Source organism: Gallinula chloropus (assembly GCF_964237585.1).
Source record: "Gallinula chloropus genome assembly, chromosome: 17".
In the NCBI taxonomy this organism is placed as follows: Eukaryota; Metazoa; Chordata; class Aves; order Gruiformes; family Rallidae; genus Gallinula; species Gallinula chloropus.
Window position 1 is genome coordinate 11247164 of NC_140102.1, and position 21550 is coordinate 11268713.

Here is a 21550-nt window from a genome sequence, read left to right on the forward strand (position 1 = left end):
ATGAATCTTTTCCTCTTACAATGCATCTAAACTGGAAGCTATCAGTAGGAACGAGGTTTTACTCATAAAACTATAGCCACGTTATGAAAGTCTTATGCTCTCCTAGTTATACTTGTTGTAACTGTGCCTTTACACCGAATCAAAACGCAGAGGAACTTCAAAGTTCACCTTTCAAACAGGCTTGGGTACCGCGCTCGCAGGCTGCCCTCCAGAAAGCCGATTCAATTACCCAGCTACAACGACACGGCGGGGAAAACAACTCCTACGACCGCAGTTTATTAAAACAGACTCGGAATTGCGGCGGGTCTGGAACGTGTGGCGGCAGCACTCGCACCGGGGGCGCTGCGCGGAGGGACCCGCCGCCCCGCGCACAGCCCGCTCTCACGGCCACGGGCACAGGACGCCCGAGTTCCTCCCCCGCAGCAGCTGCTGGGCGGTGAGGCAGCAACGGGGCCGCTCCCCTGAAGGGCGGCAGCGGCGCGGCGGCCCGCGCCGGAGCCCCGCCAGCCCCAGGGAGAAGCGGAGCGGGTGCGCGCCGCGCAGCCTCAGCGCTCCGGGCCGCTCGCCGGGCGCCGCGGGACGAACCGGCCTCCCTACGGCGGCCCCGACCCTCCCAGCGGCCGCAGAGCGGGATGAGCGCGGGGCCCTGACCTCCCGGTCCCGTGTCCCCCGCCGGCGGCCAACTGCAGCGGCACCGTCCCGACGCGACGCCCCGAGCAGCGCTCGCCGCTTCCGCATCCGGGGCCGGGGAGGCACCACACGCGCGTCGCGTCGCGGCGCGTCGCGTCACGCCACGCAAGACCCGCCGCCGAGGCGGGTGGGAAGGCGCGGGCCGGGCCCTGGAGGCGGGGCCGCAGCGAAGGCCGTCTGGGCCAGGCGCGCAGAGCGGGCGGGCGGGCGGGCGGCTGGCCCGGATGAGGAAGTGATGTGACCGCAGAGGGAGGCGGCGGGCGGCGCGACACGGCGCGGCGGAGCGGGGTTGGCGGCTGCTGCCGCTAAGGTAGTGGGAGGCGAGCTCGGGGCGGCGCGGTGGCTCCGCGGAGGTGCGGGCCGCCGCGCTGCTGAAGAGGGGTCGCCGGTGCGGCCCCGCCTCGGCCGGCGGCGGTTGGGAGCCGGCAGCGGCACCCTGGGGCGCGGCGGGGGGCGAGTCGCTGCCGGGAGGGACTGCCCTGCCCTGCCCGGGCGTGACGGGGCGGGGGCTCTGCGGGACCGAGCCCGCTCCGTGCCGGCACCGCGGGAGGCAGCGGCGGGGCCGGCGGGCACCGGCGGTTGTATAATTACCGAGAACGGCGGCCTCCTCCGCTGCGCTGCCTCGGGGCGGGAGCGGCACATCGGGGACGGGCGTAGCGGATCTCTCCTCCGTCGGGCCGCCGCTGTCCGCGGTCGAAGCGGGCGTCTCCGCCTCGAAGGAAGGCTCGGGGCAGAGGCTGTCGGCGCCGCTTGGAACAAAGGAGCGCTCCCGCACCGCCGCGGGGATTAGGCAGCGGCGCTCGGAAGGCGATCGTTGTTCTCGCGTGTTCCTGTAAGGCCAGGCCAGGTGAAGCCTCTCTAGGCTGGTCCTGCTTGGGGAGCAGGAAGATCAATGCTGGGTTAATAAGCCCGTGGGTTTGTAAATGGAGCGACTGGTGGTTCTGTAAAACCCTGCCATGGCCATCCCTGTTCGTGCCTGTCTTCAGGAGCCATGAGGTTGTAGCGTTTTCACATCAGGGTTTTCCTTGACGGCGCTTGTGTCAGGTCGGCAGGAACTCCTCTCCACTGTCATGTGCGTGGTGCTGTGTGACCTCGCTGGCAAAGCAGCCTGCCAGGGAGCAGTGCCTTCAGTTCTGGGCTGGAGCATCCCAACATCAGTACCAGGGCTCTGTGGAAAAGCGGCGTTGGCACGACACATCCTATACTTGGATGGGAGAAGCAGTGAGGCACAGTGCATGCTGGGGGATGTCTTAGAAAGTGTTCCTTCAGCACAGGAAGGATAAGATGAAAAGTTTTGAGGGGCTTTTTTTCACCCCAAAGATTAGAAAATAAAGAAAAACGCAGGAAAACAAATTATCAAATGATGCTTTAGTTTCAGCTAAGGAGTAGGATGTCTCATACAGGCCCTAGCAATTTGCTTTGTAGTCTCTTTTGAGGTTTTCCAGAAGATGAGGTTCTGTCTGCAGGGAGAGGTTTGAATGTGGAAATGAGGCTTGAGAATACCTATTTATCTGTGCTCTCTTCTTTGGCTAATGAAGCATTGGCTTAGATACTCAAAACATTCTCACCTTCTTTCTTTAAAACTTACATGGAAGTACCTTTCTTGCTTTAATCTTGAAGAAGGAAGCTTTTTTAAAAAAAAATAATCTAGAGATGACTCCTATGTCCATTGATGTAACGGTGCTTTTGTTTTTAGGGTAAACTGTGAAAAGTTCAGGCCAACCGATCTTCAGCTGCCCTGATGCTATCAACTGGGGTGGAATCTCTCCTTGATTCTTCTGCCTCTGCTGTACTGGAGGAGTTGTACACTGGACTGCCAGAGAGCGTCTCCACTGAACTTATGGCCGTATCGGAGCCTCATGTTGGATTAGATGCAAAATCGGATGTACCCACGCCTGTGCTAGCGCGCAGTGATGGTCTGTCAGCTGAGCTCTGTAGGACTTCTGGAGCAGAAAACCTTTGCCAGAAGACAGAGGATTTGAATGATACACTCGAGGTGATTTCTCATGGGCCAGCAGAATCCCTCACTGAAGAATTACTAAAAGCTGGAGACCTTGAAGAGAATGAGAGAAACAAAAAAACAAACTTCAGGGATTTGGACTGTTGTAAGGATGGATACCAGGAAGAAGACACAGAGACACAAGATGCTGAGGGGCATCATGCTGATTGCTGTGCTGTAACACCTGGGGAAAGTTGCTCAAAACAAGTAAGCAAATGCAAAAATTCATCCTTGCATGGTATTTTGAGTTTAGGGTTAGAATGCCAAGGCAGAGGTGTTTGTCCGGGGGGTTTCTGTGTCTTCAGGCATGTGTGACATAATTTGGATTAGCACAGCTGCAGTGAAAAATTAGACTATACCTCAGGAAGCCAACAGTATTTTAAAATACCAGGCTTTATTCTCACTTTAATGGGATGGTGTGAGGCAGCTATGTAAGAGACTGAAGAACAAAAGTGACTGGTGACTAAAAAGCTCTTTGCCTGTATCCATGTTCTGTGGGTACAGCATGTTCTACTGGTACCATCATCCCCTGTCAAGTTACTAACTGTGAAATAACAGTTATTTCAGCCTGGTCATAGTATTATAATGCTCCAGGTAGCTCTGGTTCAGTATTTCAGTTTTTAATCTCAAAGTAAAAATTATTCTTAATTTTTAGAATTATCATTTGTCATTAGAGAGGAACCCACTCTTAATCTCCTATTTCAAAACAAGAGACTCACATGGGCGTAGCTCTTTTTTTACCTCCCCTCTAGCAAACCCTGATGATTAAGTCATTTCTGGACACAGGCTGCTGAAAAATGTGCTAAAGAATACTGTGTTTAAAACACTGTATTTAAAAATTGAGATATTTTAGTGACTTTCTTGATCAGTTTTCTTTAGTTTGTATGTAGTTTTCAAACGTCTCAAAAGAGCATCAGGGAGAAATAAAGTATTGCAACTGAATACATACCAGCCAGGAAACGCCTGGATAAGCTGCATAGATGTGTGTTTTACATTAATTACTGGATGATGTATAATACTAAAATACTTTGTGGTTTTACCTCTGGATTTTGATATGTTTGATTTGAAAGTCTGTGAAAACAAAATTCATAAAATTTTCTGTAGTCATTCAGTTAACCAAGATGAATTTTTACCAATTTCAAAATGCAGGTAGTTTGGTTGGGGAGCTTTGGGTTGGTCTGGCTTGGGTTTGTTGGGGTTTTTTTGCAAGTAGCCCAAGGTCATCTGTTCCTGGGTTTGTTTTTGAAGCAAGGGGAGGAACGGTAGAAGGCAAATTCTGATAAAGATGAGAAAAAGTGTGCCTCTTGCCAGAGGTTTACAGCAATGGTTTGGGAGTATGAGAGAGGCTTGGAGGCTGAATTACACTTCTACATCAAATTTGCAGCAGTTTGCATTTTAAGCAGCTTACCTGTTAGCTGTTTGCATTGCAAGACTTCATTGCTGCTACATACAAATCGTTGCTGGATGCACTGTTGTTTAACGGTGAGAAGATGGTGATGGTTGGACTCGATGATCTCAAAGGTCTTTTCCAACCTAGAGATTCTGTGATAGGTGCTTGTGGAGGCACTGGCACTGCAAGGCTGCCTCTGTGCAAGGGCTGATGTGTTCTGAGGTTTCTTAGTGGTTTTCTTGCTCAGAACAAGCCTAGCTGAGCAAGTGCAGTCCCTAAACATGCTAAATGTTTCAGAAAACAAATCAGTCTCCACTAATATTTCTGTCTTGTTTCAGGAGGACCCTTGCTCAAACCAGCCTGAGGTGAGGTCTTTGAGAACCTGTTGCACTGAAATCCTGGGATCCCTGAAGAACTCAGGTGCATATTTTAGTTGTACATCCCTATCTACTCCCACTTCTCTCCCAGGTTTCTTTTGTGTACCTTAAAATTGATGAGTGATTGTAGGAGAGCTCACTTATTTTGCTTTACAGTAGGAACTATTACCCCACATAGGTAGAACAATATGAGAACTTAATCCTCTGCTTTTTTCTGATACCACATGTACCTTTCTGAATGAGATACAAACTTTTATGTATAAGACATGTTGTAGTTTTTTACTTTGAATACTTCTTTACCCCAAAGCAGAAGGTGTAATTAATAGCCCATGTTTTGCATTTCCCATTGCTTTGAAGTTGGGTTATATGAGAGCAGTAATAGGAAAGATGTGAAAAAGTACAACTTATGCACTTTCTGATGTTCTAGAAAACAAAAAGTGCAGAATCTAAAGAAAGAGGACAAGAAAATTAACCCTTGATTTCATTATGGTCTGAAATAATCTAGCTCCACATGCTTTGGTCACTTTGCCTGCATCTAGTAATTATTTTCTTTCTCTTCTTGCTCTCATAACCAAAACTGAAGTTGAAGAAGGGAATCGGAAAACATGAAAAAGATCTGTGGGAGTCTGAGCAACTGTGTTCCCTATAAAGTTTTGAATATGCAGCTATTCTACAGTAACTGTAATGTTTTTAATTAGTAGCTTCTTCAGGATTTTACAAAAAGCTTATTAATAATCATAATTGCCTGGAGAGAATGAGATGTACATTGTCTGCCCATGGATAACTTACAAAAATGCCGAGCATCAGCTCTCACTTCTACAAACACTGTACACAATATGATGCACAACACCAAAAGGGATGTTGTAAGCTGAGTGCCTTCTGAATTCCATAAATGGTTCTGATCTGCTTTATTTTGTCTTATGCAGAAGAAAATCAAGCAAATGTTCAGGTGACAGCTGAAACTCTTCCAAAGCTCACTGAAGACATACAAGGTATGAAGGCTGATGGGGCTAGAATATTTAGCAAAGCAGGATACAGGAATGACAGAGTGAGTAAAGGTTTTCTGCATGAGAGCAATGAATGCACAGACATAGACACAGTTGTGGCCAGAGCTGGGGTTTCAGAAACCAGTGTGATAAATTTTTTAGAGCCTTTAAAAGTCACAGATGTTGAATTGTCTACAGAGCATCCCCAGCAAGCAAACAAACCTAATGCATTGAGAGCCCCTACTGCTGTGCCATTGAGAACAGCTGGTAATGGTGAATCTGTTTTGGACACTAGAGAAGAAAAGTTACCGAGACAAAATCCTGTTGATGAATTCAGTACATCGCTTGCTAATTGCCAGGCTTATCAGCAGGATGAAGAAAACAATGCTCATGACTTCTGTACAAGTCCTGTACCTAAATGTAATGAACCTCATAGGTCAGCAGCAGCAGAAATTTGTAGAACACTCTCCAGAAAAAGTTCCATTTTGAAAAGTATCTGTTATCTGGACTTTAGAAATATGCCACTAGGAAACAATAGTGCTGCAGTCCATGGAAGTATCAATGAATGCCCAAAAAAGTATCTGCCTGAAAACATACAAAGTCAGAGTGATTATGGTCATGGAACTGGGTTTGTAGAAAACCAAGCCTCCACATCCATACCAGTAGAGCAGATCGCAGTGGTAAGGAGTGAAGAAGTATCTGGTGCTACAGTTGATCGCAGGGAAGTGTGTGCTAGTGTAGGGAAATCATACAGCTCTGAATTTGAAGAGGCTGCTGAAGTCCGGAGAAAAATTGCTGTGGGACATAACGTTGAAGCTGGTAGCTGTCCTGAAGCTCAAGAGGGTGCTAATTCTGAGCATTGTCATTCTTCAGATTGTGGTTCTGTTGCTTCATCTTCTGAGGAGGTCTTAAAAGAAAAATTGAAAATGGTCCCATCGGAAGGTGGTGACTTGAAAAAGGACCAGCATCGATTCTCTGTCAGTGATCTATGCAAGGATGATATAAAAGAAAATAGTCTGTTGATGAAAGTGAGCAACACTGCCTCCCGTGAAATCGGGCAGATAGAAAGATGCTTTTATAATGTGTCAAGTAAAATTTCTCCTCCTGGTAGCCACAGCTGTCTGGATGTTAGTATCAAGCTAGAAAAAGGCTCACTTGAGGCACCCCTGCTTGAAAAGGAATCTGAAAGCAATACATCTGAAGAGTTGGCTGGCAGTGTAGTTGAAGGTACAGAGGCTAATGGGAACAGTAGCTTGTCCACTGGCAAAGAAACTTACTTGATTTATACACAAAATGTACCTCTACCTCCTGTTGCAAAAAAATCAAGAGAACCTCATTGTAATGAGTGTCCTCCTTCTCTCGTTAATAAAGTTTCAAGCAGGGACAAGGCTGAGGATAATCTGTCTGGAAAGGAGCCAGTTGGTGCTTCTGAAACAACAGGGGAACTAATCACTGAAATTGTGCTTCATAAAGACAAATTCAAGTCTTCGGTAAGGACTTCTGATAACCCTATTATGACAAGCAAAATTTCCCAAAAGAACACTAAGTCTTCAGTGGGAAATGCAGAGATTGTGGTCACTGGTTTAGAAAATGAACATAGTGACATGTGGAATTCTAATACGCAGAGAATAAAAGACCAGCATCCAGCTGCCAGAACTTCCTGTGTTTTATCAGGGAGTACACATGTGGATGATGTTCTTGTGAACAGCCATTTTTTTAATGCTGAGGTTGATAAGAATATTGAAGAAAATGATAAATTGGAAGGAGAAGTTTCAGCTGGATGTAAGAGAAAGAAGGCAATCATCTTTCCAGAAACACACTTCCCTTTGGCATATGGATCTCTTCCTTGTGAAGATGACTCGAGTGACAGAGGTGTAGATCTGCATGGGATAAATAACATTTCCACAGCAAAAAACAGGCTTTGCTCAACTTACACTGCAGAGAAGTCTGTCGCTACCTTGGTAGGAGATGAGATTTCAAGTAAGACTATGGAGGTTGTGAAACAATTTGAGCTTTGTAAAGTAACAGATGGCCATGAAATTGTTTGTGACAGAGATGAGTTGAAAGAACAAATCTGCAGGTGTGTTCTCCAGACAAATGAATTTGATAAGCTAAGAACTGTGGATCCTCCAAAGGCTCCTGAAGGCCATCAGAGAAATAAGACTAGTGAACAGCTAAAAGTCAGATATTTGAACAAAAAAAACTATGTTCATAATTTTGGATTTTGCAACTCTCTATTAGGCCCAAAGAAGAGAGAAGTAGGCACGTATGAGAAGAAAGAAGTGTCATCGCTCTCAGCCAGTCGCTCCGGGTGTAGTGCTTCAGTCTGTGATACGTGTCCGTTGCTCAGCAGCGTGAATATTCCAACACAACACGCTAGCCAAACAGAAAACACCCTTTGTCCAGTGGAAAATCAGTGTCTTGCACATGGGAGTGAGTTTGATGGCCCAGTTCCAGGCAGCAAGCAGTTTTTAGAATGTTTAAACAATCAACGAAACACCAGCTTACAAACTACAGCTACTTCTGTGGAAGAAACCAAAATGGCAATTGGCTCTAGTCACAGTGAAGAGTTACTGTTACAAACTGGTGACCTGCCTCTGTTAGTTCAGAAATGCACAAGAGCAAACAGTTTTCAAGGAACTCCAAAAGAGAATGTAGTTGATTTGGACTCTTTAAATGGTGCAAAAATTGATGATGGTTCAGGATACATGGGCTTGGTCAGTGATGTAATTGAGGAGAAGACAACCAAACTAAAAGAATACAAGAATGGATGTGAAAGAGAAGATAAAGAAATTCCTGAAGAAAGCTTTTCTGGTAGCAAATCGCATTGCTCACAGCATGCCTGCTCCATGAGATGTGCAAGGGAGAAAGCAAAGGTCGTGTTTGCAGGAAACAAAATGCAGCAATCTTTGCCAAAGATGAAGGAGGTGGAGGACCCAGAAAATGTTAGTGCCCAATTTTTGCCCTTCTCATCAATTGTGAATGTGCTTTCAGAGACAGGAAACGAAAGAAATGTGAGAATTAAGCCAGTCAACACTGTCTCGCAGTTAAGGATTGAGCCTGATAAAGAAACTGATGTTCAAAAGGGTATGGGTACATCCCATCTTGGAAAATGTGACATCCAAGAATCTTTTAATGAGACTCAGGTGGATCCAGAAACACTGTCAGCTCTGAGCTTGGGAATCTCTGTGCCTGAGAAAGAAAAGCTCTGTGTGTCATGTGAGAATACACAAACAGATAATTGTGATTTGTCTTCAGCTGCAGTTCTCAGCAGAGATTCTTCAGTGACAAAACCTCTTTCTGTTGAAAGAAAAGCCAGCAATACTGAGGTTTCATCTTCAGGGAATGAAACAGCAGCTAGCCTTCTGAAAGGTGCAAACAGCTCAAGAGTTTGTGCACACAGCAAAGAAAGTCTGAGAGATGAGTGGTGCAGCAGGCCACATGTAAAAAACATGGATATGAGCTTACCAAAAAGTACTCACTGTGGAGAGAATACATCAGTAGAAGAGGAGATGGGAAGAGAAGTAAATTCTAGAGTAAAGTTGCCTGTAGATTGTTTCCTTGATGGAGAAGATTGTCTGTGGGCATTGTTGAAAGATTCAAAAGAGTCTGGTAGCAAAACACTCTCTCTCAGTACTGAGAATAATGAAAAAGTTTTGGAAGGAGTCCCAAGATCTAACCTAAATAATCTTTCAAAAGAAAGAAAAACTACTACGAAGCTCAAACACTTAACAGGTACCAGTCTGCTTTCAGAAACTCTGTGTGGTTGTCAAGCTGAAGATGTGTCTGATGCAGAAGCTTCACCAGAATTGCAGTGTAATACAACACCCACACTTTACCCATGTGTGAGTATGTTATCAAACAATTGCAAAGAATCATCCCCAAACTCTGGGGTTTGCAGTGAAGCAGATGTGCCTTACAAATCAAATGTGCAGAGCAAAGATAATATAAAGGAGATGACAGAAGGGCAGCCCACTACACCAACTCATTCTGTTTGCAAGGAAAATGAGGCTTTAAGTTCAGTGAAACTTGATCAAACAGAGAAATGTAAGGTACTTAAACGAAAGAAGAAGGTGGAAGTACATCTGTCAGACAAGGCACAACAGGAACACAAGTCAGAATATCCAGAGAAAGCAAAAATGACTCTGCAACCAAGTATGTCACACAGTTCTGATCTCTTACGCAGCTCTTCAGATGAGCTAGTGACAGCAGGAAAAAGTCCTTCAGAGGAGACTTTTGCCGTCAGAAGCAGTGAAAATGAACCACATAGCACTTTACAAGAAGTCAAAAGGCCAAAGATTACCACAGATATTATTAGTTCACAGTTTTTGAAGACTCAGGATTCAGAAATGGAAAACCTGAACCTTAATTTAGGTTATGAAGAAATCCCTGGTGCCTTTGGAATTAAAAAAAAACCAAGAGGACCTCTTCCACTAAAAAGACAGCCTGGAAGGGCGTGCAAAAATGTTCCCGTGACACATCAGCTAAAAGCTGTAGGAAGAGGCAGAAAAAGTAGAAGTTCACCTTTTTGTGAGATTCCCCCAGAATTACCCCCTAAGCAGGAAAACACACTTCTCAAATCTTTGTACTTTCCACGTAAAGCACCACCAATGGAAACAGCAACAGCCACGAGGTTTGTGCACGTGCCAGGGCAGAGGGCCAAGAGTTGCAGTCTGCTGAACCGCTTGAAATTCAGAAAACGTACCAAAGAACCAGCATTGCTGGGGGAGCTGTCTGCAGTGGCTAGCAAACTCCTGGCACCTGCCAAAGGCATCCAGGACTTAGAACCTCTGCCATATTCTTCTGAAATTCTCCCAGTGGCTGAGTGGTGCAGCCAACGCAGATGTAAGAATCTATTGGAAGCCTTTTCTTGCATTAACAGGAACTTACGCTCACGCTGGGCTGACAGTTGGTGCACCAAGATGTTCAGCTTTCAGCCTTTGGCACTTTATCCTGTAGAATCTACCAAAATACTTTTTTCAGACTCGAGCCACAAGCCTCCAACCTCTTCCCTGGATACCCCAGTTTTCCCAGTTTCTTTTCACATAATGTTGGACTCCAGTCCTGATCTCCCAGGGATTACATCCCAGCACTCTGTACATCACAGACCAGTTGAGGGAGAAACGCCAGCACCGTCTTCAAAGTGGATTTTCTCTTTTCGTCTGTCTCAAAGCTGTTTAGATACAACTACTTTCAAGGAAGATTCCAGTCTAGATAATGAGCTGCATTCCTCTCTCCCAAGTGCTGTTGCCCTTCATCCTGACCGTGGAAGAAATGCTCTAGCTGAAAGAAGAGGAGGTTGCTCCAGGCTTGGCCTTCACACAGTGTTAGCACTTTCTTCCCCTGGATGTTACAGGATTTGGACAAGAAGAAGAAACTTAACCAGTCATATTCCTACCATCCAGAGACTACTTATATCACAATTCGCACAGGGTTTGAAAGGGGCAAGGTATCCAACTTCTGTATCAGATGACCTCGTCTCTTCATTGCCATACTCACTGGGCAGGGTACTATCCATATGGAGTCAGCATGGTCCTTCTGCCCGTCCCTCCGAAATCACTCCTCTCCATCCCAGTTACTGCAAGTGGCAGCCAAATGTGGGCATCGAGAACAGGTAAAAACCAACTTATTTCTGAGATTAAATATGTATAGGGTATGTACTTGCTCCTTTTTGGGAGGGAGAGGGTAACTGCAGCTTGCACTGGAGGGTCAGTTTCCCCTGTTCCAGATCTACACATTCTGTTCCAAATATGGCTCAACATGGAAGATTCTTCCCTACAGAACAGTCTGTTAGCTGAATTTAAAGATATCTGCCTTCACTTCTGTAATACTATCCTGTTTTGTTAGAATGGCTAACTCTATTTTCTTCTCCCTTGCAAAATATACACACCATGCACCAGAATATATAATGCAGAAAGGTGAGCTACTTCGTTAGGTCTATTCAGAGTGACTGCAGAGCAACTGGATTTCTGAGGTAGGAAAGTTTTTTTCAGAGGTCTGAGACATAAGTGCCACTTGGAACCACTGTAAAATGCTCAATACAAGATCAGGAAGAATCCTAAGGGGTGGGGAGTGGCATCCAGTTAAAATTTTTAATTCTGTTCCATGACTATTCTATGCTAATTGAAACCTCTTTACATGTGCAATGCCTTTGGATAGTATGTGCCCAATACACTGTTGGTGCAAGCAACTGTAGCTTCACTTCAGGTTGGTAATGAATTTTTGCCTGTGTATGTTATGAGTGGGAAGAGGACTGAAATTTACTCTGTATATTTAATTTCACTTTGCTATTGGCATTTGATATCTTTTTACTAAGAAGCTGAATGAGAAAAGAGGTTCCTAGCTCAGTTACAGGGTTCTTGCATGTTGGTGATCAGATTTTGCCCTTTATGCCTCAGCAACCTGGGGCAGTTGAGTCTTGAGATTTCTGGACAAAGTTGAGGCTCATGAGCACTGGAGAGAAGTATGTTTGATTTTGTTTGTAAGTTTGTTTTCATATGGTACTCTCTAGAGAACTTGCATTTGGTTATGTTGTAGTTTGACATTCTGTATAACTCTTGCTGGATAACTGATGCTGCATTTTGCTTTGGATAAACAGATAACATACCTAAAAGTTACTTGTTAGTATAAATTCTAAGGTCTAGCAAAGATGTGAGTGAGCATATAAAAGTGCAGTTCTGTTCTGGGAGCTGTCTGCACTCAGAGAATGATGTTGAATACCGGCACAGGGAGAAATTTGCAGCACATTCTCTTGGACCTGCATTCTTTTTCATTTCATGTGAGCCAATACATCAGGCTGAATTTCCTAGTCTACAAATCAGTACTCTGGAAGTAATTATGCCAGGAAACTGTAGTTTGAGCACTAAATTTTAAAATGTTCTTTAAAACCAAAACAAACACCTTGTCCAACCTTAACTTCTGGGTATGAGGTGACTTTTTTGTTTTGTATTGTTGAGGCATCTTATTGTTGGACTGGGAGGTCAGAGCTGACCTGTGCTCTTGTGTTTTCTCCCATACTTCAGCCTCCTAGGCAGCTTGTTACAGCCTATCCACTTAGTTAAGGTGTAAGAGGATTTAATTCCTTGACGTAAAGGGTAATTTGAAAATCAGATGTTTTGCCGTGAATGATCTTTATGCCAAAGGGAGAGAAACCAAATCAAACCTTATAATTTCAAGTGAAAAAATAACCCAAAGTTAAAATTGTCTAAAAACTCAGGGTTTGGGGTTTGTTTGGTTGGTGGGGTGGGGTTTTTATGGGGGGTTTTGTTGGTTTGGTTTTGTTTTTTCAAGAATACCTCACAAGTAAGTGTTTGAGGTATGCTTAATTCTTTTCCCCTACTCAGATTTTCTTTAATGTGAAGCTACTGCAGTGTGCAAGTAGTTGAAAAGAAGTTTAAAGATGTGCAGCAAATAAATTCTATTCCTAAAACAGTTAAGCAAAAATTAATAGTAAAGGTTTGGCTATAAACCAATAGAAAGAACAAAATCCTAACATTTTAAATGTTTAACACCATTTTAGATTCCGTTTTGCTGAAGATTGACTACCTGTTCTTATCAAGCAATTGACTAACAGCAACAGTAATGAGAGGATAATTCAGTAAATGTCTGTTAAATTTGTGTGTACTCAAAAATCCCTCCTATGAAATACACATCTGTGTATAAGCACAAGAAGTATCTTTGGTGCAGTATAAAAGCATTTCAGCTCCCAGTATGACAAAAATATTTGCTTGTTTTGACTAAGATTGTTAAAACATCACTTCCAGCTACATATTAATTTTTCTGATCTGTCCTCTTTGTGTTTTTAATAACCAGCAAACCAAGGAGCTAGAGTAGCTCTCCTGCCTAAAAACCTTCTGTCACTTCCACTGCCAGTAATAAAGCATTCTTTAAGTGACTTTTTTTTCCTAATTAATGCTTATTTGGATTAAACATTTCTGAAGTGTTTCTTTTTCTCTCCCTGTAATAATTATCGTTACTATTTTTTATTATTATTACTGCATAAAACAGTAAGCCCTGCCTCTAGCATGGATACTGAGTGGAACACTGAAAGAAATAACATGTTGTCATTCTGATATTAAATGGCAAACACAAGAAATGGGTCTTTCTGACCTCCTTATATTTGGACTTGTCTGTACTTGCCAGCATGGATGGCATTCATTTATTTTTGTAGCATTCCAGTTTGGCTCTAACTTGTTTGCTTTAGAACAGTGAAGGACATTTAGTTCATTTGGGAGAACAGCAAGTAGAAGATTTGCTGTTCAGTGTAATAAAAGCTGTCCTAACTGATAGTTTTTTCCTGCTATTAATAGTGTGGGCCTGAAAATAAAGCTTAATTTGAAAGGACTTCAAGCTACTCTGGTGATTTATGCCATAGAATTATGGTAATTATCAACTCTCATGGAAAGACTGTGGGAGTTAGAGACAAGGGAGAGTTAATCTTATGAAAATCCTTCCTGAATTCACTTGTTACTGCTGCCACTGTGCACTTTTTTTTTAGTAGCCAAAGCCTTTGAGGTTTCTGGTTAATTTAAAAAAAAATGAGGGTTTTGAACGAGAAATGTGGACTTTCATACAAAAAATTACAACTTTCAGACTGATACTGTCTCCCTCTCATTCTATACTCTTCTTTCCATTATTACCACTTTTAAAAGTGAAAGTAGGACTATTTCCCTAGCAAACTATCGCCAATATTTCCTAGCCTCAATGGCCAATGTGGACTTGCTCTTGTGTGCTTTTAGTCTTTCATTCGCATTCCTGAAACTGGCATTTTTTGTCTTACAGGCCAGTTCATACTAATAATTTTTCCCTCATCATTTTATGTCATAGAACTAATTTCTGTGTGTCTGGTTTTGTTGGTTTCCCCCCCTCCCACTCTCTCTTTGCCCCAGCTACGCCATGCTACCGCACTTACCTGAAGCGCTACAGACTGCAGGTCATGAGATCCGGTGAGTCTCCTGGACTGTGATACTTACTCTGAGCAGTGGGATCATAAGCTTTCTGCTAAATATGTTGCTTATGTCATCTTGGCTTTCAGCTTTTGGCAGTTCACTTCAGGAATAGCTTCCTGATTAAAATGATAGTGAAGCAAACTGACTGGGTCATGTAATGGAGAAGGGCGGAGGGGCGTTAATGTGAACACCACATAGATTACCGCACAGAACAGTTAATTCTGTTACTTTCAACCATGTTGTGCCACTTATGGTGAAATGAATATGGGAAACTCAGAAGTTTATTTCCTTACTTGGATGTATGTTCTTTCTGTCTGAGCATCTGGATGTTAAGTGCTGAAACTTCCTTACATTCTTTTTCAGTGTTGGAATCGCAGACATAAAAACTATTTTAAATTTATCTGTGAAGACAAAGTAATAAGTTGTGTCAAAGAAATTTGATGCAGAACAGGTGGATTAATCAATTTCTATCAGTAATTACTAAATACAGCTGTAAATTCTTTAACTGTACAAAAAATAAAAGGCTGCCTTTAAAATTACATGTTCAGCTGAACTGGCAGTTCAGTTTGTTTCAGTATCAGTGCGGGCTGCAGCAGTTACTGACTACATGTATGCAGCAGAGAAAGTGCTCACTCGCTTATTTGGGCAGTTCCTGTGCACTGCATTGCTTTTAGTTCCTATTACTGCAATTTAGGACCACCACCAGAGAGCACGGAATGCTGTTGCAGCATTAATTGGGTATCAATCTATGTATGTTCCCTTCTTTCTCTGTTACAGCCTGGAAGCTTCATTCCCTCTTCTGTTACCAAAGTCTTGCTCACTTCCAAAATTATTGCCATCTCCCCCAAGGCTTTCAGCATCAGAGCGCCAGGTACCTGCCCTCGATGAGGCTGATGCTTCTGTTCCAGCCTGTCTTAGATCCCAAGATGACACAGAACTGAAAAAAGTGAGTTTGTTTTCAATACCTCAGACTTCTGGTTCCCCGGAACTTGAAGCTGCTTCTGCTGAATATTATCTAATTGTTAAAGGTGACAAGAGAAAACAGGCTGCTAGTTCTAGTCTGTGCTGCTGCTTTCTTCTATTCAAGCAGAAAGGAGGTGGAAAAACAAAGAGGAATGTTGATTCTGTAGATACTGTATACTCAACAGGAAAGGGAATTCTGTTGACTAGCATGGTCTCTCCTTCATTTTAACTTTTTTTCCCCCCTTTTTTTCTTTTTTTCCTTAAGACTGAGCCAGAAAAGAGGCCAAAGAAAGTCTCACAGATCCGAATCAGGAAAACTGTTCCGAAGCCAGACCCAAACCTTACTCCAATGGGACTACCCAAACCAAAAAGGTGAGCAGTATCTTTTCAATGGACTCATAGTAGCTTTTTTTGCTTACATTTCCTGAATAATGCCATCATTTCAATAAATGCTTCTCTTATCATCAGTATGTTGCACCCTCCCAGTTGAGTGATGTCTGACGTTTGCTTCCTCTATGAGAAAAGACTGGCACAGCTCTATCAGCTGTATAAAAGGCTGAAGAAAGAAATTAGTCTTTGAACATAACTTTTTTCAAGTGAGCCAGGATAAATGAAGGACTGTGGGATATGAAGTACTGGCTGGGTTCTAGGCAAAATGTGAAAATCTAAACTGAAATGGAATGTTTTTTCTAAAGAAGAAAGTTGATAGTGATAAACATACGTTGAAAAGAAGTCATTGTGTGATGCAGTGTGAGGTGAAGGGATCTGTTAGGAACTTCTGTTGATACAATTTATGTTGGAGTTCTTCACAGTTTTTGTTAGTGGTGTACGATCTTAGGGGAATACTAGTTCAGTGTCAATGTGGGCAATCAATCACAGGAGCAGATATTGATAAAGCTTTTCCATTCAGCCATCTAGTCTTTTGTTTGCAAAGCACAAAAGAGCTAACTTTTAAAATGAGTCTCAAGAGGTGAAATGTTAATCTGCATTTAAGCATAGAGCACCGACCATACTTGTTTCTAGTAAATCTGATTGTTGTGAAGAGAGGTAGTTTTGAAATTTCTCTTTCTTGATTTTGTTCATTACTTTTTCAGGCTTAAGAAGAAAGAATTTAGTTTAGAAGAAATTTACACAAACAAGAACTATAAATCCCCTCCTCCAGCCAGGTTGGTTCTGCTTCCTAATGAATTGTAAATTACATGGGCAGAGAGAGAGATTAAAGGTGTCTGTAACCCAAGAGGGTGATACATTTTTAAAACTGCTGTAGTTAAAGGTGGTAGAGAAAGTTAGTTCAAAAATTGTATGGAAATGGATAGGAAGCAGTGAAATAGAATATGAACTAAGAATTTGCAGCTCTTTAAGTATGGATTTGCATATTTTTCATTACTTGTTCATTCCAGCCTCCATCCAAGCCCAGTACTTTCTAAAAATTTAAAGGCAAGTAAATATTATTTACAATGCTAAGAATAACTGTGTCATCAAGTATAGTGCAGTTATCATGCCTGCTACATTGTTGCTAATGTTCTAATCTAGTTCTTCCATGAAATAAAGATTTTCTAAGTGTGCATTTAAAGTGAAATATCCATAGAGATTCAACCCAAACGTCAATGCACCAGTAACAGATTGATTGTTGAGCAGTAAAGCCCAGTTGTAGGAGGCGTGAGCTGTGGGTAGGTGTGGGTTACTAGAGGTGTGAAGGGACTATAAAAGGGTGGAAGTTAGAAGTGTGTTTATTTGGATTATGAAACCCACCAGTCTCCCTGTCCTTGTAAGGTGGTTAACTGTTTCCTGACTATTCAGAGTTCTATCTTTTGCTTTTACCAGGAGCTTAGAAACAATCTTTGAAGAGCCCAAGGAGAAGAATGGACGTTTGATTTCTGTCAGCCAGCAGAAAAGAAAGCGGATCCTGGAGTTCCAGGACTTTACTCTTCCCCGGAAGAGGAAGACACGAGGCAAAATCACAGCAGTGGGTAGCTTCACCCGAGCAAAAAAGGCTGCACTGCAGAGTGCAGAGTTAGATGCTCTTCTGAGTCAGAAGCTAATGGACCTTGAAGCCTATTTTGCAAGGGAGATGGAGCAGGAGCAGGATTCTAGCATCTGAGGGAGCCACTTAGCTAAAAATGGTCCAGTTGGCTCCTGTAGTATTTTAGTCCTGTTGGGGGTAAAAAAAAAATAATCTACTGACTTCTTCATACGTTACTCTACCACCCTGCTCTAATACCTGATGATGAGTTTTTGGCTGTTCTCTCTTTAAGGTGCTATTTTATTTTTTTTTAAATGCTACTGGAGGGATTTGTTTAGGTCCCTGTGTGAGTGTAACACAGCCACGTACCATTTACCATTCCTTCCCCAACCTCTGGAAATTACTGCTAACATTTTATTATTTTTAAATACCTTTTTGGGGTAGAGTAGGAGTTAAAGGGGGAAGTAGAGCACCTTCAGTGATGCTAGAACTCTGTACTCCACATCGTTTGCACATTTGAGTCTGCTGTTGTTACTGTAATGGCTATTTTGAACAACCTGACAGAAGATAAAGGTGAATTCTAGCAAACACGTTCTTGATATACCACTAACTTTTTAATAATTAAAAGTAGCTGTCTGGGTTTGCTTTCAATCGTTTCTTCCTTCTATTTACTTAGAAGGTTCCTTCTGAGTTTCTGTGCCCTTCCTGGCTTCAGGCAGCAGAAGCCCCAGGTAACTTGGGGCTTAAATAACTTGCACTTTGTATATGTTTGTTTATTTGCTGCATGAGGACACCTTGTAACAGGATTGAGCTCAAAAAAAAAAAGGGTAATATTTTAAGAAAACAATTGTGCCCAGTACTAATTTTTCCCAAATAGTATTTTTGCCTACTTGGCCAATGCCAACCTCTTCTCCAGAGGAAAAGATAATTGGCCCACGAGGATGTTTGGGCTGCAAGATATGTAAGTAGAGGGTTTTATTTAACTGAGCTGAGCTGCTGCACACAGAGAACACCAGCAAAATATTTAAGACTCATTTTTAAGTGATTTAAATTTCAGTAAAAATACTGACTTGATTTAAATGTCACAATAAACCACTTTTTTCCATCTTTTGCCATTTTAGATTTACAATTCGTGTAGCTCATAATTAGGTATTCTCTGTACAGCACTCTTGTACATAACGGTGTTGTACAAAGAGCCTCCTAGAATAAAAAGTCTTAATATTTTTTCATTATGTAATGCCATTTTTAATTATCTGATGCAGCACTGGGCAATTTCTCAGCTATACCTTTTGCAGGAAGAAAGCTTCTTTCTGGGATAACTTCTGTTAAACTTACTTGAAGCATAATTCAAAATGAATGCTAGCTGCAGTTCAGGTAATTTCTGTCCTTTAGTGCCTATAGAAGTTATTCAGGCCAAGCTGTCATTGCTGTGATGCTCAAATTTAGTTAGTCTGTTCTTTCTTTCACTTGTCACTTGAAACTTGCACTTTCTTATTTACCTACCCATATAGAAGAGTTTCTATTTACCTGCAAAATGAGCAAATATCTAGTGGGTGGGTATTTTTAGTAAAGACCTAATAAATGCAGGACTAAAAATACCATCGTTCTATTCCGTTGCTCTGTCACTGACTGAACAGAAAACTCAAAATGAACAAGCAACCTGTTGAATTCCAAAGCTCTCAAAGTAGAGAAATGGAAGAGGGTTATTACACTCTGTGTGCCCAAGTCTTTAAAGAAACGTAATCTGGGCTTGTCTTGATCCCAGTTTATGCACTGGGATTCCTAGAAGTTTACATTCTTTTGGAAGCTAATTATCTTTAATCAGGAAGTCTGAAGAAGAGTGAGGAATGCACACTTGAAGTAGAGGTGTTTGGGTTTTGAGGGTAAAACGAGAAGGCAGGCAATGTTTGAACACAGTGACAAACTATTTCAGCAGCCAGGTCTGGTTAACCTATTTGGGCTGCTGCAGAACATATTTGTAATTGATCCTCTTTATTTTTATAAAAAGAAATCCTTAAAAAGTAAAGGTTAACTGACTTTTAATAATGTTTGAAACTTTCCCTATACTGGTTTATCAGCCCAATTATTGACTGGTTGGAAGCTGTAGCAAGAGTGAGATATATATTTTTATGGGTTTATGCTATAGAATGGGATTGTTACATGGCATTCACTCTCCTTCTGTTAATATGGAAGGCTTCTAGTGCTGTGAAACAATTAAGCTGTTACCTTAATGGGACTTTTAAGGATATAAGAATATGGGTGGGAAGGGAGGAAACTGGGGTCCAGGCAAAGTTCTGACCTCCTATGTGCTACAAAACATGGAATATGTTGGGTGTCCCTTTAGGACATGGGGGTGGGGGGTGTTTGTTTTGTGGAGGTTTTTCTGTCTGCACCCTATCTCTGTCTTGTTTCTGATTGCTTTGAAATAACATTTATTATCTTAACAGCTACAGCAGAGAGAGCAGAGCAAAGACCATTCTCTTATAAGTTACAAAATGTTGCAGTTGCCCAGACCTTAGTTAGTGGAAACCCAAATACACAAGATTATTCTGTTTTGGTTTAGTGTTTGTATGATGATAGAGATGTAAGTTAACTGAGAGAAAGCATCTCTTCACCCCCTCTAGCATACAGATGTCAGTCATGCTTGTGCACTTTCCCTTTTTTTCCTCTCCCACCTCTGTTCCTGTTTACAGCACTCATGGAACAGCCTCGTTCCTTGTGGCTGCTGCTTGTACACTGGGAGTGATGACTGTGCAAAAGCCGGGCATTTCCCACTCTGAGCTGCTGCTGTCCCAGACAACTGGAAGAAAAACAGTGCAGAGGATGCATGTTTTGGGGTCTTGCACATTTCCCAGGCTGAAGGATATGTACAGTTGCCTTTGCATTAAGTGAGCCCTCTCCAGTGAAGCTTTTGTTGTGTTATCATCATGGAAAGACGTACCGCTCACAGAATGATGGCTAGAGCAGCTTGAGAAGAACTGCAAAGCTTTTACCTCGTACTGTCTCGTAGTACTAAGTTTTGCAGAGCCAGGCAGCTATTTGCTAAATTTGCTAATGGGGTGAGATAGAAAGAAAGATCACTTAAAAAAACCCAAAGACCCAAACCCCTCATTTTAATTTCCTTTTCACCATACTACAACTGGGGCAGCTAAGGCTACTTAATGTATGTTACAGCCTTTGCCTGGCTTGGCTGGCCGTGTAGCTGCATACATTTGAGTTCTGATGCGTGCTGGATATGATTTTCTGCAAACAGTTCTAATTTAGTGTATTTGATTTGAGGTGGGCCTTTGGTGTATTTTGTTCCAGGTGCTCTTCTAGAATATGGATGGTAACTGTGGATTACAAGTCTGTATGATGCTATCAAGTTAACAAATAGTTCGATGAGAATTTGTACACTTGTGCCATTAGCCTCCATCATGCTCTTGGCATTTTGTTTCTGTTCAATATTGTGTGAATCTAAAACTTTACTGTTTCTTTTATGTGTGTTTTTAATTTATGGAAATAAATTTTTTTTGAGAACATTTCAGGTTTTCTTAAAGTCTTCTTTAGACTCGTATCAGTAAATATGCATGATGGCTGTCCTGCATGTGTGGTGGGGAGAGGTCACATTTCTGACAAGATAAACATTGTTAAGGAAGTGGATGGGCTGTTGGGGAGGCATAGAGCAGCAATTCTAGTCTGCATTCCTCTGTAGCCATTCTTTAACAGGAATGGACACAGACCAATCCAACAGATTGATTTAACAGATTTCTTTTTGTTTTCATAATTCCCATTACTGAAGTGCAGTGGTAGGTGGGTCCCCCACATGGCACGTCAGCTCCAGTAAAGAAGGGGAGGACCTTAGAGACCTAGAAGAGCATCCTGCTGTTTCCCTGCTTCAGGGCTACAGCTTGCTGGATGCAACACACTGTATGAGGATTTTGCTCTATTGCCACACTGGAACTTGCTTCAGTCACCATTTACCTCTCCCATTTTTCTCTGAAAGGTAGGTGAGTGGGGATTTGTATCCTCTTAGCTGTTTGATTAGTCAAACAATGGGACAAACACGGTGGGCACGTTCAGCTAAGATGCCCTGAGTCTAAAACCCTTGCTGCTCATCGGTGGGCAATTTTTTTCTTTCTCAGGAAGTGAAAAGTGGGGAGGAGAGGGACAGCTATGTCAAACAACCAGACAGGCAAGCGCAAACTGTTTAAAACCAAGTATACTTAGTGTATTTTACAACTGAGTACTTTAC

At 42.5% G+C, this 21550-nt stretch overlaps 1 protein-coding gene across 1 annotated transcript; it reads left to right on the forward strand.

Moving 5' to 3' along the window:
* The first annotated feature begins 959 nt into the window (after nucleotides 1-959).
* On the forward strand, nucleotides 960-17530 carry PRR14L (proline rich 14 like). The gene is made up of 9 exons (XM_084272034.1): nucleotides 960-1000; nucleotides 2387-2896; nucleotides 4418-4499; nucleotides 5383-11056; nucleotides 14331-14387; nucleotides 15168-15336; nucleotides 15619-15725; nucleotides 16448-16519; nucleotides 17178-17530. Exons 2-9 carry the CDS (start codon nucleotides 2432-2434, stop codon nucleotides 17452-17454), a joined length of 6903 nt encoding a protein of 2300 aa, XP_084128160.1. The 5' UTR covers nucleotides 960-1000; nucleotides 2387-2431; the 3' UTR covers nucleotides 17455-17530.
* Nucleotides 17531-21550: the final 4020 nt, after the last annotated feature.